Source organism: Herpailurus yagouaroundi, unplaced genomic scaffold (assembly GCF_014898765.1).
Source record: "Herpailurus yagouaroundi ecotype Mexico unplaced genomic scaffold, PumYag 197, whole genome shotgun sequence".
In the NCBI taxonomy this organism is placed as follows: Eukaryota; Metazoa; Chordata; class Mammalia; order Carnivora; family Felidae; genus Herpailurus; species Herpailurus yagouaroundi.
The window spans coordinates 3,383,113-3,402,611 of record NW_024412428.1 but is presented as its reverse complement, the minus strand read 5'-3'; the positions used below and the strand labels follow the sequence as shown (position 1 = coordinate 3,402,611).

General features: G+C 43.9%; 1 protein-coding gene across 3 annotated transcripts in view; it reads left to right on the top strand.

The window, feature by feature from the left end:
• SACS (sacsin molecular chaperone) overlaps positions 1-19,499 on the top strand; it is an 86,764-nt gene that overhangs the window by 11,016 nt on the left and 56,249 nt on the right. For all 3 annotated transcript variants that reach the window (XM_040448026.1, XM_040448023.1, XM_040448024.1), the window contains exon 2: positions 3,723-4,250. In XM_040448026.1, the coding sequence (XP_040303960.1) occupies positions 4,231-4,250 (20 nt within the window). In that variant the 5' untranslated portion in view covers positions 3,723-4,230. The remainder of the gene's footprint in view (positions 1-3,722; positions 4,251-19,499) is intronic.

Below are 19,499 nucleotides of genomic sequence, written 5' to 3'. Positions count from 1 at the left end.
TTCCTCATTGTCCCGGTTTGGTGTAGATCATTTCATTGGGAATATTATCAGCCTCATGAAATTACTTGGACATATTGTCTGTTTTCATGTTCTCTGGTAGAATCTATAAGATATTAGAGTTAATCTGTTTATCGAACATTTGGTACGGCTCACCAGTGAAACTAGTTGTCCAGCCTCATGTGTTCTCTGTGAAAAGATTTTAAGTATCAGTGATCGAATCTATTTCCTGGATTGACTTAGTTCTTGAATTCGTTTTGGTACTTTATATTCTTCCAGGAATTTGTCCATTTTCAAATTTTAAAAATTCATTACCCGAAAGGTTGTATCATCTCTTATCTTTTTAATCTCTGATGCATCTCATGTTTCATTCCCAGCACTAGCTTTGTGTGAAGGACTTTGCTTTTATCTTGATCAGACTTGCCCCAAGTTGGCCAGTGTGTCTTTAAAAAAAACTCACTTTTGTCTTTGCTGATATTTTCTTCTGTGTCTTTGTTTTCCACTTCATTAGTTCTGCTCTCATCATTATTTCCTGTTTTCTTTCCCATTACCTGTTTCTAAGTTCTTGAAGTGGGTACTTAATTTTCAGTCTTTCTTCTTTCTAAATGAAATCATTAAAGGCTCTAAATGTCCCCACCCATTTACTAACCCCCTTTTTAATGAACAGAGACCAACCAGAATTTAGAGATTCCTTTTGTTTTGTATTCATCTTATTTATCTTTAGAGTTGCCCTCTATTTGTGGCACGTAGGACTGGGTTTCCATGTATGTTGTGAATAGAGAGTTTCCTTTCATAATACATTTATGTAAGCACAGAGTAACTTTAAAAATTATTAAGTAAGTGACAAATAGATGGTACCCAATTAGGCCACAGATCCTCAAATATGAAAAAAGCCATAAGGGTGACTCATCAGTGACTACAGTTCGGGCAACTGGTGTTTCCAGGTAACACGCTGTCTTCTCTCATCAATATGCGTATACAATTGTTATATCATTGGGGGTAATTTCTTTCTAAATTTTTTAAAAAAAATTTAAAATTTGAGGGTAGTTGACATACAATGTTACATTAGTTTTGGGTGTAGAGCATAGCGATTCAACAAGTTTATACATCCTGCTCTGTCCACCAAAAAGTAGCTCCCCCCCGTCATCATACAATACTATTACAGTATCATTGACCGTATTGCCTATGCTGTGCCTTTTCACAGGGGGTAAGTTCTGAACAATTGGAGAAAAAAGACAAGTCCTGGGGAGATGCACACGTACCAATGTTCCAGTGTCCAAAAAGGAACAATGGTTGTTAGAATTCTAACTTGTAGGCTAGATGTTAATTATAGCAGTCATATTAAAATTGATTGCATTGAAAGAGAATTGAGGGGCTGTTAGACAAGGGCACGATTATCCCTGGGACCCAGCATGGGTTCATCAAGAACATGTCATGTCAATGTCCCCTTTGACAACATTTTTAGACTGGCAGCACCGTGGAGGGGTCAGCAGGAAGACTGTACCTTGGCCTTGGTGATACACTGGGCAAAGCTGTCGTATCTTGCTAATATTGATAGCTTGATGTGCTCGGTGATGGGACTTTCATTAGGGCTCAGAGTTGTGTAGTAAAAACTATTCAGAGATCTTTTTTTTTTTTTTTTTTGTCATCAACGTATCATTGTCCCTCTGGAGGAACGTTCTAATAATTTGCCACAGGGTTCTCCTACGTTGTATTGCAGTTTTGCAAAACGTGCCAGGTGATAATTAATTATCACCTGCTAATTAAAATTGCAGATCTCAGAATATGTTTTTCAAAAGATATTGACAAACTGGAATTAGAGCTGGAAACTCCTTCAGTGAGGCTAATAAGCATGAACTTGCAGTGTTACACTTAAGTCAATACTTCTGTTTTTCTCTAACGCTCCCACAGAGGCAGAACACCATGAGCGCATAAAACGTGCGGCTGAAGGCCTCTATTTGAGTATAAGTGATTCCAGATTTCCCTTGGAATTTCATATTTTATCATAAACATTTATATAAAACCTGTGTCTGTTCTACAATACATTTATATTTTATGTTTATATTTAACATGACATTTTAATTGACAAAATCGTTTTTAGTCAGAAGACATATCTGGATTAATTCCTATGCTCAGAATTGTTATAAGTTAAATCATAGAACGAATTGCAGAATTTCACAGGTGTTAATAAGTTATAACACTTACTCCAGCTCCTTGTTTTACAGGTAAAGAAACTAATTCTAATCTTCCACTTTATTACCCATAACTTCTCTTAAACTGAACATTTCAAATTGAAGAGTCTAATTTCTGAAATCCATGAAATCCAATGAAAGGGTTTCATCTTCTTGTTATGTAATTTCCTTTTTTTTTTCTTTTTCGGAGAGAGAAAGAGGAAGAGAGAGAGAGAGAGAGAATGCACAGGGGTGAGGGGCAGAGAGAGAGAGGGAGAGAATCCCAAGCAGTTTCCATGCCCAGTGCGGAGTCTGATGCAGGGCTCAGTCTCACGACCCTGAGATCACGACCTGAGCCGAAATTAAGAGTTGGACACTCAACTGACTGAGTCACCCAGGCGCCCTATAAATTCTTAATTTAATTTTAATTCTTTAATTAAAAATTTAAATACAAAATTTCTCTAATTCTTGACACATGGCATTCAAATTTCATTATACACGTTTTTATATGAAAGCGTCATTAAGATTTGGTTTGGTTTGTTTCAATTAATCTCACTCATGATGCCTGGTAATATTTTTATTATAACAAGTTACTGGGGAAGTGTTTTTGGGAAATAGTTTACAGTGAGTTTTGAGTTCTTTGGTTTTCACGAAGTCAAGAATCTATAGTATTATAAGCATAGCTTAGATTACTCTCTCTAAATGACTTTTGTCCACAATGAAATATTGTCGGCTAACAAAAAGTAGAATAGGAGTCCAGGAGCTGTTTTTCCAGTTTCTGGTTTATCAGTTCCTGGTTGAGTGAGCTTGAACACAGTTACTCACCTTTCTGCATTCAAGTTTCGTTAACATATTAAACATCTTAGCAATTCTACCTCTCTTCTGTCTGCTCCAAAGAACTGTTGAAGTGTGGTACTGTCTAAAATTATCAAGCATTTATACTAAAGAGAGTTGTATGAACGGGTAGAAAATTCAGTCTCATGTGTCCCTCTGGCTTATCACCGTTGTCAAAGTTAGTCATTTTTTTTTTTTTCTAGTTTGTTTCTTAAGATGTTAGACTGCTGGCAGGTACTAGTGGTTATTGAGACTATACTAGAAAGAAAGGCTTTCTGAAAGACACATTTTCTTTTCTCTTTCTGATGTAGATGTTTTACTTTCAAACGTGAGTTGTGTTATATGTAAAGTCGCAGCTTTGGATTTAATGGTACTGTGCCCGGCAAAAGGTACATCACGTGAAGCACGTATTTCACTTAAAAGAAGCCAGAGAAATAGAGAAATGAGAAGAAATGCATAGGGAGTGAGAACAGGAAACTAAATTAAGTAGGTTTTTTTTCTTAAATTTACCGAGGCCGCCATGTGTGTCTGTTGGTTGTGAGGGAGGGATAAATGCCATGCTGTTTGGCAGGGCCACAGTACAACCAGCAGTTTATAATTAGAAAGTCGCTGGAAATAAGAACCGTGGCTGTCTTCCATGAGGAATTACATTTTCAGTGCATTTTACTCCGCGTACTTTTCCTTACTCCTTCCTTTAACCTTCCTTGATTTTTCTCTCAGGGTCCAAAAGTGACGTGGAAAAGCAGGTATCATCACCAGAGCAAGAAGAAAGGCTCTCGCCCGTGAGCATTTCACATCTGCTGAGATGAGGGGGAGGAACACCGAGCCCCAAAGCTTCTGTGACATTTTTCCTCACCCCCTTCGTGAAGAAAATACAGAAGATTCTCAGATGAAAATAGCTCATTTGTGCTGTGGGGAATAGCCAAAAACCATTGCCCAACCAGTACTATTTTACCTGAAGAACTTCTGTGGGTTGCTCGATCAGGCGCATAACCGAGGCAACCACTTTCAACTTTCAGTCGGGAGAGCCACACGTGAGGGGACACCACAAAACGCAACCATGCTTCCAGGCATCAGATGATGAATGGACACTGAGGGGAACACAGGCTTTTTACCGGCCAGGCAGAGCTGAGCTTGGAGTATACATTCAAAGGAAACACAAACGAAAGACTTCGAAGACAGAAAAAGAGTTTCATGATTTTCACCGACACATATTCCGGAAGTGATAATGGAGGCCAAGGATAATAGGTAAATGAGCTCATGTTTTCAATTACGACAATTTGCACTGATATTTCAAGGTTTATTGGGTTTTCCCAAGTGAAACACAGGTAGGCAAAAACAGGCGAAAGCTTTCTAGAGATGAAAGTGAATCAACTATAGGTACTTTAGTTCTAACTGGAATCACCTGTGTAAAAGTTCAAGCCAAGGGTTGAAAATCATTCCTTACCTTCGTCCAGATGGTTTTTGATTTTCTGTCTTCTGGTGTGGCTGCTGTAAGGGACAGTTGATTGGATCTACCCCGTTCTCTCCTTCTTCAAGTGTATATGTTAGTGCCTCTTACTGGCCATATGATTATTCAGAAAATGTTAAATAAAAAACTGTGAAGTACCTGAAATTTTATCAGATAACCCAGGAAAGAGAGAGAGAGAGGGAGAGAGAGAGGGAGCACAGTCTGCATTGACTTTGGGAACTATGATAACAACAAAATTCACTCCTTTCCTCAAATTTAATTGCTATTTTATGAGGACATATGCTTCTTTTGCAGGCTTGAGGATTTATGCAAAAATATAATATTTATAATTACCCCTTAAATTTCCATGTATTCTTTTTTTTCTTAAGCATATAGCAAAACATTCTTTCATTGATTTTGAATGCTGTATTCAAATAGTTATGTTCAATAAATAAAATTTTCGTGCCACAGGGACCACGTAAGGCTTCACATCTTATAACCTAATGATATCTGTGGATGGAAGCCTTTTCCAAGTTGGCTTTCAAACTTGGCTTACCGTTGAAGAAGCCCAGTATTTGTTTTTCTCTTTCAAATTTTTCCAAAATAAAAATTCTTAAGTGTTTTATTCATTAGGCCGTGGAGGTAAGTGTAACTTTTTCAATAGTACTTGCCTTCTAGCAAATCAGGATTAATTTTGCGACTGCTTGTTACCTAAATATGTGAATGTACACACGAATTGAGACTACATCATGGTTTTGATTTTTATTGCCCAATTGGAATATCTGACTATTTTCTGAATTTTTTAGTATAATAAGAAGCCATGTAAGATGGATTTTCGGATCCTTACTGATACTAAATTGCTTAGACGTGAGAGAAATATACTTATGTATCACTGTACGTGTTTTCTCACAGTAGTTCTGACTTTTTTCTTTTTTTTTTTTCTTTTCTTTTAGTAGAGGGAGAGAGAGCGCGCGTGTGTGCAGGTGCACTCACGCACGCGTCTGCACACGTATGCCAGTGGGGGAGGGCTGGAGAGAGAGGGAGAGAGAATCTATTTTTTTTTTTTAATTTTTTTAACGTTTATTTATTTTTGAGACAGAGAGAGACAGAGCATGAATGGGGGAGGGTCAGAGAGAGGGAGACACAGAATCCGAAAAGGCTCCAGGCTCCGAGCTGTCAGCACAGAGCCCGACGCGGGGCTCGAACTCACGGACCGGGAGATCATGACCTGAGCTGAAGTTGGATGCTCAACTGACTGAGCCACCCAGGCGCCCCGGGAGAGAGAATCTTAAGCAGGCTCTGTCCTCAGTGCAGAGCCTGATGCAGGGCTCGATCTTATCACTCTGTGATCATGACCTGAGTGGGAATCAAGAGTGGGTGCTTAACTGACTGAACCACCCAAGTGCCCCTCTTTTTTACCTTTTAAAGTGCTTCTGTATAATGTCTTCTTAGTTATGAAAGTCGTTGCCTTTCAAACTAAAGGTGAATTCATTTTCATTCAACTTACCAGTTGACTGATTGGTTAAAAATAATTTCATTTGTAAATTTATTTTATTTTTTTAATGTTTATTTATTTTTGAGAGAGAGAGAGACAGAGTGTGCATGGGAGAGGGGCAGAGAGAGAGGGAGATGCAGAATCCAAGGCAGGCTCCAGGTTCTGAGCTGTCCGCACAGAGCCCGATGTGGGGCTCGAACTCACAAACCAGGAGATCGTGACCTGAGCTGAAGTTGGACACTTAACTGTCTGAGCCCCCCACGCTCCCTTATAAGTTTATTTTAAAATAAAGCATTAATGCTGTACAGTTATACTGAAGTCCAACTTTTCAACAGTCAGGATTGATTTGAAAGCATCTGACAGATGTTGAGAAAACAACATGTTCAATTGTCTTTGTAGTCATTGGCTGATAAATTCTATTTATAGCTAGCAAAAGTATATTAACTTTGGGTATATCTTTGCAGATTATGTAGGCTTTGGGTGCTTTAGAATTTCCTCACAACTGATGTATTTATTTACTTGAAGCTTATTTACTTATTTACTTAAAGCCAAAATGTTGGGGGTGCCCGGGTGGCTCAGTCAGTTGAGCATCCGACCTCAGCTCAGGTCATGATCTCGTGGTTCGTGGGTTCGAGCCCCACGTCGGGATCTGTGCTGACAGCTCAGAGCCTGGAGCCTCCTTCGGATTCTGTGTCCCTCTCTGTCTCTCTCTCTCTCTCTGCTCTTTCCCCACTCACACTCTGTCTCTCTCTCTCAAAACTAAACATTAAAAAAAAAATTTTTTAAAGCCAAAACGTCAGTGACTGGATATAGCAACATGTATGAATACATAGAGTGGAGTACATGAGTTGAGGGTCAACGTATCTATCTTAAGGTCATCTTTATAAGTACACACTTTTATTAAGGCATTTAAAACCTGTCTTATTAAGACCATTAAGCTATAAAACTTGATTGCCTGGTCTCCTTGTTCCTGGGGCAAGATAATGTTTAAAGCTGAAAAAGATCTAGTCTGGGCTTCTTGAGCTCTGGGGGTGGGGGGTTGTATCACGAATCCCCAGGGGTGTGTGTGTGTGTGTGTGTGTGTGTGTGGTAGGGGGTCATGCGGTCACAGTGTCGACAAGTCAGGCCCTTCCTAAAGTACTAGATTTATGTAAATGTTTTGGGAAAAGAAGTTAGTTACATTGTCTATCTAATAAGCAATATCAAGTGTTATGCTAAAATTAAGGCAGATGTATCGTTGAATGTGCCATATGAATATTTGAACTAAAAGTTGAGACTTGATCTCACTTGTTGAAGGCTACTTTGGGATTGGTTCTCTCTCTATTCCCGTCAGGAAGCTTCTGGAGCTTCAGTGTGTGACAGTGTAGAAGCAGATTCCAGGATACAGAAGGGTGGGCCACATTTGGGGAAATTGCCCCCAATGATGCCTAGGAAACAATTCTAGTTACAATGTGCTAACGAGCTTGGCATCTTTGGTATTGATTCAGGCTAGTGGCAATGTCTGGGATCCTCTCTTATGGGTCTGACAGATGAGACACAGAAATTATGTGACTTGCTCAAACTCATAGGGTTGGTTAAAGAAAAATTTATTCTGACACTTGTTAAAATGGTAAGGAAGACTTTATTCAGGACTATTGAAAGAGATGTCAAGACCACTACAACAGGGGAGAGAGATTGGGCTCAAATCCAAATACGGCAATGGCAACTGGGGGCTTATAGCCAATGAGCAGAGTGAGGGGACCAGGGTATGGAAAATTAATAAGAGAAGATATCCAGTGTAGGGGGATTCTTGCTAAACCAACTTGACAGAATTCTTGCTGAAGGCAGGCCATGGTGACCGGGTATCAGGGGTAGGGGTTAAGGAATTTGGTTAAATATTGAGGGAAATCACATCTTAAGGGGAGGGAGATTTTTGCTAAACTGACTTAGTGGATTCTTGTTAAAACCGGGCTAGACAAGTCAAGGTCACAGCCCAAAGGCAAGTCCTCATTGAACAGAGGGCTCAGAGGAGCTTTTTTAAAGGTTGGTCAAGGAGAGAGCCCAGGTTCAAGCAAGCTCCGGACCAGTGTGACTAGACCTGCCTCTCCCAGCGTCTCCCAGGGTCTACCAAATGCAGCCACTTCCACATCTAACCTGGGGATTACAGGGCAGCACTGTCCATCAGGGTCCTTCAAACAAACCTCTGTTCTTAAAAGCATCCACTCGCCTAACGTGTATTGTACCTTTATCATGTGCCGGGCACTTGGAATACATCGGGGAAAGAATTGTGACTCTTACATTCTAGCAAGGAAAGAGGGAAAAGAAACAACAAATGCAATGCATGATTAAATTATATGCTGTCTTCTATGACGGAACAAAAGGAACGCTAGGCCGGGACAAGGAGGTGTGAGTCTGAAGGGGTTGTATGAGAAGATGTGTCACAATTTTAAATAGGAAGGTCGGGACAGACCTCGTGGAGAAGGGTGAAATCTGAGCAGACACTTGCAGGAGGGGAGGCAATAATCACAAGCTATTTAGGGGAAGAAGGTTCCAGATAGGGGAACCCGTGCGAAGCCTCTAGGTGGGAGCTGCCTGGAATGTTCCAAGAATAAGGAGGTGACAGGCATGGGGTGAGGTGAATGATGGCCAGTTGATGATGTGGTTGAACAGGTAGCTGGGCACCAGGTCACTGTGAAGGAACTGGGAGTCCACTGCAGCGTTTTTAGAAGTGATGTGCTCTGATTTACGTGTGTAGAGGATCCCTCTAGCTGCTGCGTAGAGGGCCAGGTATAGAAGTGGGGAGACCCCATATGGGTTGCCGGAACAATCCAGGCGAGAGATGATGACGGCTCTCGGCGGGACAGAAGGGTGTTGGAGGCTCTTGCCTGATGGCTCCGTGGTGGTTCGTGCACGTGTTTGTCAGTGTCCTCGCCAGGGCTGCGAGAATATCCTTACCACGTTAAATACAATCAAGACGAGTATCGACAGCAACCTACTTAGGGTGGCTGTTGCGCCATTTTTTCCCAAAGCAATCAGTCTCCTAATTCTCCAACCGACACTACCAAGAGTTAGCACAGACCCTACAGGTCTGGCCCCCCACTTCAGGGGCCAGACACAAGTGGGATCTCCAGGCTGCCCAACTACAAATTCAGGGATTCCCATGATGCCCTCCCTCAGGTTCAGCGTCTCAGTAGAACGACTCAGAACTCGGCACTTCACTCGCAAGTGACTCAGTCACAGCCAAGTGGAAGAGAAGCAGTGGACAAGACTTGGGGGGAAGGGGTGTGCAGAGTTTCCGGGCCCTCCCGTCAGCTTAGTGTGTTCACCCACCTGGAAGCTCCCCGAGCCTCGTTGTTTCGGGGGTTTTACTGAAGTTTGACTTGGTAAGCAAAATTGGTCAAGTCATCCGTGGCCGAAGTCAATTTGCAGCCCCTCTCCCCTCCCTGGAGGTCGGGAGGGAGGGGTGGGCCGCTGAAAGTTCTAAACCGCGAATCACACGATTGGTTCTTGAACCTACGTAACAGTTCTGCCACAAGTGATCTCATTAGCATACACGAATGAGCCCTGTGGCTCAGGAAATTTCCAAGCTCTGTCCCAGGCCCAAGGAGACAAAAACCAAATGCATGTTTTGTTTTTTCCCCCTGGAACACACTAGGAGTAAGAAAAATTCAGATGGGAGAGTGGAGTCCAGTCTTCAGGAGAACAGACAAGGAAGCTGAGACCTAGTGTATGAAACGAAGCCGAGAAAGGAAAGAGCAGGTGGGTGGCGGAGGGCCAGGAAAACAAGCCAGACCTTGGCGTTCTCACGAGGGGGCAGGAGCAGACGCAGGCTTGAAGCCATGGGTCTAATGGCAGTGACCCCAACAAAGAGCCAGGGTTTTAGGAGTCCAAAGAAAGAACATGTGGCTTAGTCACTATTCCACACCTCCTCGGTTCCAGTAGTTCACGAGTATAAATAAGGTCAGTTAATATTTACATCCATATCTCCATGGCTCCAAGCCTTCACCTGTCTGATCAGACCTTAACTTCACCCCCCCCCCCCCCCATGCTCCTCTTGTCTGCGTAAATTCTTCCCTGGCCATGTCGGGGCCTCCTCCGGGTGGTGACGTCTTATACGGGCTCAGGAATGAATTTGCTCCCTTTCTTTCCTCTTGAGCCTCTCGGTCAAGGGGACTTGTCAAGGTCTCTGCAGCAGGTGCTTCTGTAAGACATTATCCCCTGTGGACACCTTGAGCCCCAAACGACTCTGAAACATGGGAACAGCGCAGCGAGGGGAGAGGAGTGGCTTCTCCTCAAGCCTGGGCTGGTTTTGTTCTCTAAGGGAGAAAGCAGTGCTGTGTGGACTTAATCCAGTCCAACTTTTCATCAGCACTGTGCCTGAGTTTCCATCCTCATAGGCTCAAAACCAGTCCCTTATGTATGAGCAGAGAGGGGAGGATGGGGCCTGTCCTGCCTCTTCCGTATCCTCTCTCTCTCTCTCTTTCTCTCTCTCTCTCTCTCTCTCTCTCTCTTCTCTTCTCCTTAGATACCTCTGCACCCAAACAAAACAAACTCGGAACAGATATCCTTCCACCTCCTTTCAGAGAAAACAAATTGTGTAACGGAAAGAGTATTAACTCTTGAGCCAGGCATATTTGGTTTGAGTGTCAGCTTTGATATTTACAGTTACGTGGCCCTGAGTACGTTACTTTTTCTTAGTATGGTGATCATAGTGCCTACAATGTTAGAAGTCACGAGCGTAAGACACTTAGCGTAGCATGGGACCCAGAATGCCCAAGAAAAGGTAACGCTTGTTACGATTACTTCTATTAAGCAACAAAAATTCAATGGGGTAATTTAAAAGATCAAATTCACGAATCAGGCGGCATCCCACGTAGCAAATGGAAAGGAGGTCTAGAAAAGGAAAGGTTTTCGAAGGCAGAGACGGAGTGGAAAAAGAGAAGTTATTAGCGAAGAATGCATTGGTGTAGGCAAGGTCACCCTCCTAAGGGGAGTGGAAGGGGTCTATCCGCATATTTGCTAGCGCTGAGCGGAAATTCCCTGTTGACTGGTTAAAGGTTACATTTCGGAGGCGGGTGAGACTGCAGTTGGGTTAGGTATGAAGTCTTGGTTTGCTGATGTGACGCTCTTAACATAAGTGAGCCCGTTTGGGCCCGGGGTTTTCTTTCTAACTCTCCGTTATCCAGAAAGTCGCATGACATCTAGCCCTCCGCGACGGCTTCTGCCATCACACAGCTGTCACAGGAGTTGTGCTGCCTCCCGCCCTCCTGACCCGAGGAGCCGTCGCGAGCCGGTCTGTCCTACCCCTCTAGGTCGGTGGCAGGCATTTTCCTTCTTGCCACTACCATCCCCTCGGTGTGTCCGCGTGTGTCCCCAGGGTCTGCCCGGGGAGGGGCTTCTCCAGTGTCTTTGGCCATCCAATGGGAAACACAAGACGCAAGAGGCGGGGGCGGGGGGCAGAATCCTGGTGGAGACCACACGGTACCTTTAGGGAGAGCATCATCATCAGGAGGCCGCGGAGGACGAGACAGGTGGCGGCCGTCACCGAGCGGTGACGAAACGGCCAGCGTGGTTTCCCTGCGGTTTCCATTTTGCTGGTTCCCGGGGGAGGGCGACCTCAGTCTGCATGTGCGTCTCTAAGCCCTTCCGTGCGGTACTTGCAGCCTAGTGCCTGATCTGCGGCTGATCCGGAGCTGTCAGCTTCAGAGCAGTAAGAAATCCATCGCCAGGGGTGCCTGGGTGGCTCCGTCGGGTAAGCGGCCGACTTCGGCTCGGGTCACGATCTCGCGGTCCGGGAGCTCGAGCCCCGCGTCGGGCTCTGGGCTGACGGCTCGGAGCCCGGAGCCTGCTTCCGATCCTGTGTCTCCCTCTCTCTCTGCCCCTCCCCCGTTCATGCCCTGTCTCTCTCTGTCTCAAAAATAAATAAACGTTAAAAAAAAAAAAAATTAAAAAAAAAAGAAAAAAGAAATCCATCGCCAGTGAGCAAGGGGAGGAATGTGGGGAGGGAAGGAGGGACAGACATACTCAGGAATGGTCTGCAGGGGCTCCCTGCCAGCCAGGCACGCTGCTGCTTCTCAGAATAGTAAGTCGGATTCACCTTCTCCTTCGTGGACGGAATAGGCAATCACGCTCTGGTGAGCGCTCTATCAGACGGGGTCCCCGCAGTCAGCTTAGGATAAGCCAAGGGTTTACATGCAGTGGTGAAAAGGAACGGGCAAATGCCGAGGAGCCTGGCGGCCGAGGCACCGTTACCTCCCGAGGCCAGGGGGACCAGGACGGAAACGGTTGCCTGAACCTTGAAGGACAAGGAACAACGTCCCTTGAGAGGTGACCTTTGGTTGAAAGACACCGTCAGGCCGTGGGGTGAGGATGTGGGATGGGTGTTGGGGGAATGGGTTCTCTGACGTCACCCTCGCGTTGACCCTCCTGTTGGTGGACTCAGCCTGCGGCGAAAGTGCCCTGAGGCTCTGTGGATGTGGTCCCGACCAGGTGAGCCAAGTGGAGAGTGGACGTGAGAGGCAGAGGCCGTTCGGTGTAGGTGGAATGGAGCCTGGGCCTTCACCCTCTTTACCCGTGATTGGCAGAAGTCGTGTGCCTGGCCCTCGGACCCCCCCTCAAAATATAGTATCCCGAAAACTCTTCAGCACCCGTAGAGGTAGAAGACACCATTGCGATGAACACCCACACGCTCGTTACGTGGATTGAATACTTACTGACGTTCTGCTGAATTTGTTCCTTCCCCTCTTTCTCTTTACTTCGGCACGTTAGAGCCAGTTCTGCCCTCTGTTTTGTGCCGGTCCCCACGGCAAGGCCCCGGCGGGTGCGGCTGTGTGGTGGCCCTTCTCAAACTGCAGGGGTCACCCCGAAAGAGCCCTCGAGACTTCTCCACTCCAGGCAGGTGCGTTTGGAAGGTGGGAGTTCTGTGGGTGGTGCCAGAGGAAGTTCCCTGCGATCCCCCAGAGGGATCGGGAAGGAGAAGGGGGGCATTAACAGAGATGGAAATACGTTCGTTATTTAACGTTTGTAGGCATTGGAATCGTCACCCTTTATTTTTAATTTTTTTTTACATTTATTTTATTTTTGAGAGGCAGAGAGAGAGCACAAGAGCACAAGTGGGGGAAGGGCAGAGAGAGAGGGAGACACAGAACCCGAAGCAGGCTCCAGGCTCCGAGCTGTCAGCACAGAGCCCGACGCGGGGCTCAAACTCACGGACTGTGAGATCGTGACCTGAGCCGAAGTCATACGTTCAACCGACTGAGACACCCAGGTGTCCTGGAATCATCACCCTTTAAGCACTGCTTAAGAAGGTACTCTTCGCTGAAAAATCAACTGGTAGATCTTTCTTGAGAAGAATATAGAGTTAATTTATTACCCAGCATAAGACACTAGGGTTTTATTTATTTATTTATTTATTTTTTTTATTTAAAAAAAAAATTTTTTTTTTCAACGTTTATTTATTTTTGGGACAGAGAGAGACAGAGCATGAACGGGCGAGGGGCAGAGAGAGAGGGAGACACAGAATCGGAAACAGGCTCCAGGCTCTGAGCCATCAGCCCAGAGCCCAACGTGGGGCTCGAACTCACGGACCGCAAGATCGTGACCTGGCTGAAGTCAGACGCTTAACCGACTGCGCCACCCAGGCGCCCCTATTTTTTTTATTTTTAAAAGATTTTTTTTAATGTTTATTTATTTTTGAGAGAGCGAGAGACAAGTGGGGGAGGGGCAGAGAGAGAGGGAGACACAGAATCCGAAGCAGGCTCCAGGCTCTGAGCTGTCAGCACAGAGCCGGTCGTGGGGCTCGAACCCACGAACTGTGAGATCGTGGCCTGAGCTGAAGTCAGACGCTTAACCAACTGAGCCACCCGGGCACCCCAAGACACTAGGGTTTTAAATAATCTCATTTACTGACTCTCTTAAGGGGACAAAAATGTCATTTGGAAATGATAACTTAGAGTCAAATTGAAGATATATGTATATATATCTTAAATTTTATTTTATTATTTATTTATTTATTTATTTTATATATCTTAAATTTTAATTAAACAGTAGGAAAAATGCTCTATATATGAATTCTTGACATAAATTATTCTGGTTTTTCTAATTTGTTATGATTGAAAGCCACAGCCATAAGAAAAACAGTGCAGACAGAAACATTAATTCTTTTCAGAGCCATACACAATCGGAAGCCTACAGCGGCTTCTAGACCAAGTAACAGGTTCTATATAAAATCTCTCATAGAACGAATAGGAAAAAAAATCCCTTGAAAGATCTTCTAAAATATGAAAAACAGAAAAGCTGTATAAAAGTGGTTCTATATTATTGGGACCTCCGGCATAGGTAGGCATGGCCAAACAACTTGACATTTAAAAAAATTTGTTTAAAGTTCATTTATTTATGGTGAGAGAGCAAGTAGGGTAGAGGCGAGAGAGAGAGAGGAGAGAGAGAGACTCCCAAGCAAGCTCTGCCCCATCGGCACAGAGCATGATGTGAGGCTCGAACTCATGAACGGTGAGATCATGACCTGAGCTGAAATCAAGAGTCAGACCCTTAACCGACTGAGCCCCCCAGGCGCCCCATGACATTCTGACATAAAAGTAAATTGCTCCCTTCTCCCCAAAAGAATTAAAGGAACTGCCCCTTGCCATGTTGCAAGGAAATGGTGACTAAATGCAGAATCCAAGGAAGAGTTCAGACACTGTAATTTATCCCTTCTTTCCACCTGCATGCAGAAGAACAAAGCAAACGTGTTCTTCAAAGAGAAGGATGTATTCCAGACCCCTTGTACATGTCTACTGTCTTGTTTTCCTTTTTTTTTTTTTTTCTAATGAGGGAAGGCTTAGCTTAAAACTCCGGTTGAGTTATAGGAGAGGACAGGTTTTCAAGGACAACACGTGCTTTGCAGACATCGTATTAAGTGCAGAGGCAAATGATCGTTTCTCTCTGCCCACTGACCAGTCACCGTAAAAGGCAAACATATCTACATTTTGCTGCATAGCGGTGCCTATCGTCATACTCTGTGGATACATAGGTCACGTCACAGTAAGAGCTTATTACAAACCCTTATTTCCAATTCTGAAACAGGCAATTGTTAGTTTGCTTTTTGGAAGTAAGCGCTTTCTGAGTTATGTCATCAGTTTACCTAAACTTATTTAGCGACGTCTGCTCCAAGGGTTAAGGTTCTTTAGTTCATGCCCGTCATGGGTAAAGTGGATTCTCCATGAATTAAGTTGTCTTCTGAACCTCCTGCATCCAGTCGGTCGACTGTTGAAGCCACGCCTAGTGTTGGTGGCTGATTTCTACCGTAAGGTCGTTAAAGCGGAATAACTAACATTGTTTAATTTAATATCTTTCTCGTGGGTAGTCATCTATTACAAAATGGAAGTTTTAAAATTCATTATTCTCACACTTGAAAAGACTGTTTAAGCTTGAGGAAGTTTAGGTTTTAGGAACAAATTCAGTTGCAAGGACTTAGTAAGGAATTACGTACTTGAACTTCATGGCCCACCGAGGGTCTTCTGCTCCAGAGATCCTCCCCAGTGGCTTCGTCACCAGATCTCAGATCATCATCCTACATGAGCAGATGGTACTTTCACGTGTAAATGGATTGGTATCACCTATATGTTAAGACAAAAACGAAATGTTTAGTGGTGCCTCGCTGGCTCAGTTGGTAGAGCATGAGACTCTTGATCTTGGGGTCATGAGTTCAAGGCCCACATTGGGCACAGAGTGTACTTTAAAGTGTATGGGGCAAGCAGAGCAATCAGTTGATGTGTGACAAGACTTCTAGCTCCTGAAGGAAGCCCTTAGTACAGGAAGTGACCAGTAAATGCTCACAGCATTGACCACAAACATTTTTTAGACTCCGCACAAATGCCAATAACTCCTTACCGTCTGATCTTCCATAGGCTGAGTCCCAACTTCCCTTTGGCCCTGTTGCTTTTCTTTTCTCTTCTTGAATCATTGCTTTCCCCCAGCTTCTGTGTCGTGAAGGAGTGTACCTCTCCCCAAGCTGTGAGAAACTGTTTTGGAGTTTGCGATGAAAGGTTAGACCAGCTCCCAGTTTTTTCTGGTGCCATGTATTAATATCTGTCCGTTAAGAGGAGCATTACAGAAAAGAAAAAAAAAAAAGATAAGAACAACCCACTTTTCTTCCAGTTCCTACTTTGTATGGAGGTGGGGAAGTGCCTCTAGGGAATGGTCATGAGCAACCAAGTATATGAAAACTCGGGCTCCCTGTTTTCAGCCGTGAATGTCGTGGGACATGGAACAACACGGGAGAGGTTGTGAGCGAGAGGCGTTTCCATAGTTTATGAATAAAGACAATCCATTCCTTCTCCAGTCACCCATACATGAAAGTTAAGCGCTAACGATGTTCAAGAAGACAGAGGTTTCTTCTCATCGGCTCCGCTAGAGGAAGCCTCCTGCTCTGCTGGCGGGGCATCGACGGACGGGTAGGGTCTGGGTAGTCGTGATTATCAGGTTCTTCCCATCTCTCAAGTGTTTTATAGCTGCCCCCTAAAATGTGAAGGAGTGTTTCCAACGTCCCCCGTTCACGCACTTAACAGCTTCAATATAAGATCAGTGCTTCCCCGATGCACGGTCCGAGTCTAAGGTTCTGGCTCTTCATCAGCCGGTCAGAGAAAGAGCTTGCAATTGCCCAGCTTACCTTCGTCGGTCCTCACTCACCCCATAAGCACTGGCTGGATTGTGTGCCAGTCTCTGGGGGGGGGGGGTGGATGAGGGATACTGACACCAGCTTTCTGTTCTTAAAAGGTTCCTGGTCTCCAGAGTGGGATGCGGCCATGTAAGTATACGGTATTAAAACTCTTATAAGAGAATAAGAAAGGGCCCGAAAGCCTTATTTGTCATGGCCCCATTCCTGTTTTTCCTTAGGCAGTGTTGGGTCGAGAGGGAAAAGTTTCACAACTGGAAGGGCATTTGAGCTGGGCCACCAAGGATGGGTACTGAGTTTAAGAGGTAGGGAGGAGGCAGATGCTGTGGGAGGAAACAGAATGTGCGGGAAATGTGCAAAAACAAGTATGAAGACGTGAACGTGCCTGCAGCGTTCTTGGTGGCGGGGTTGGGGGGGGATGTTCAGGAAGGAGGGGAGGGGACAAGGCTAGAAAGTGAGCCTGTCTTTGAAGCATTTGACCTTGATCATGCGGGTAACTTGAAGTACTGAACATCATCATGAAGGGGAGAGGCTTTGTCATACTCCATTCTAGGATAACTCAATGGCACTGTGAAGGATTGACTGAAAGGAAAGGATTTGGGGGCAGTGAGGAAAGTTAGGGCCCTGACCTCATGGTCTGAGCAAGAGAGAGGAAAGCCCAAACTAATATGAACACCAGGAAGGAACGGATTCAAAGATAGCTAGTGTGATGGGGCACTCAGACGTGGCAGCTGATTGGACGCGTAGGTGCAGGGTTTGCAGAGAATAAGCAATATTTCCTTTTTGGAATATTTGTCTTATATTTACGATATCTGCAGGTTATTTACTCAAAAAAGGAAAATGTTTAGAAAACAAGAAGGTGACCAAAGACTTAAAAGACAAACACACATAAAATTTTAATTACCAATGCAATTAAAAATACATTTCCTGGGGCGCCTGGGTGGCTCCATCGGTTAAGCATCCGACTTCAGCTCAGGTCATGATCTTGCAGTTTGCGGGTTCGAGCCCCACGTCGGGCTCTGTGCTGACAACTCAGAGCCTGGAGCCTGCTTCAGATTCTGTGTCTCCCTCTCCCTCTGCCTCTCCCCCACTCATGCTCTGTCTACCCTTTCTCTCAAAAATAAACATTAAAAAATTAAAAAAAAATACATTTTCTGAACCATATTCAATTGCCCTAAATAGTTTTCTAATTGATGAGTTTTATATGTCAGTTACTTAGCCATTATATTTATAAAGAGGATGTAAATAGTGAGCAATCATTTGGTTTGTTTTGGATGAACTTAAGTTCCGATTTGGGTGGCTTCTGAAAAAAAATGTACATTTGAATATTATCTATGCTTTCCTTATTTAAAAATTTTGTCCTTGGTACTTAAGAAATATTCACTTTTATAAGCAGTGAGTAAGCAGACATCTTCATTTTTCCAGCGTCTAACAATTTAATTCATCCAACGAGATCCTATCAAGAGAAAATTTGAAATGGTTTGGGAAATGAGCAAAATGTAGAATTTTAATAGATGAAGCTTCTATTGGATTGTAGCGCTCGTGTAAAATTCAGTTGTTTTGGTTTTTAATGGATTCACTGTCACTGTCCTTAAACAACTCCCTTGACCTATTTCTAACTAGCATTTTCTTTGTGTCCCCTCCAGTAGAGGCTTCCTGCCAGCCGCTATAATTGTTCCCTAAGACAGCATGTGTGTGCGGCCATTTATAAACCCTCTGGGTGAGGAAGACTGTCCAGGCTCTCCTCTTTTACTATAAAGCAAATGGAAAAAAATACAGTCTTCCTTCTCACAAATTCACAGATGTGTGGTTTCCAAGTTATGGCATTGGCTTTGCACAGAGATAAAATAATTCACCCTTTGAACTCCTCATTGGCCATACCACTCTGAGCCCAGATGTTTAGGAATGGGATTCATAAGAACGTGTTTTTTTGTTTTTCAAAATCTTTAGTGAATATAAGCAGGAAGTAGTCAAAATAGGCCAAAAATCGATAAGATTTCCATTTATGTTTCATAAATAAACTGTTTCTCACGTACTTATGACTACAGGATGTTAGTTTAATCGAATTATGTTCAGGATTCTATTTGAGATACCATTCAATAAAGCGGAGTGTGTTTTAAATGACTAACTGAAAGGACGTAGTTAATTTGTAAAATCTCCCCTTTTTGGCCGAATGTCTATATCTTCATTGTGTAATTCATGCTTGTAAATTTATGTTTAGAATTGTTCCCCCGTGTGTATGTGTGAGAGCTAACACGCGCCTACATCTGGCCAGCCTGTAAAATTGCCATCTGTTTGAAATACAAGACCGTGATCAGCTCTTAGAAGAGAACCTAGGGGCCCCCGGGTGGCTCAGTTGGTTGAACGTCCAACTTCAGCTCAGGTCATGATCTCACAGCTCAGCCTGTGAGTTCGAGCCTGGCATTGGGCTCTCTGCTGTCAGCATGGATTCCACTTTGGATCCTCTGTCTCCCTCTCTTTTTGCTCCTCCCCTGTGCTTTCTCTCTCTCTCAAAAATAAATAAACTTTTTTTTTTTTTTTTTAAAGAAGAGAACCTAGGACCTTGAGGTCTCCAGGGCATGCTGATCATGCACGGTTTTTAAAATCTCAAGCAAAGCCTTTCCTCCTCACTCAATTCTGGAGAGCAGCACAGAATAAGGGAAATTGAGCAGAGACCTGAATTCCAATGTTGACACTTGCATTTGCAAGGAAACCTGAGGCAGATTATTTATCTTCTGTGACTTCTAAGTGTGGATGATGTCTTCTTTGTAGGTACATGGGGGGAGTGAATATAATGGTGGATGTGGATTTGACAGGTAGTTGGTGGTAAATGAATAAAAATGACAATTGTTCTAGTTGTTGGGATATGTTTCATCAGAGTGAACCCCAAATTTGTCTGTC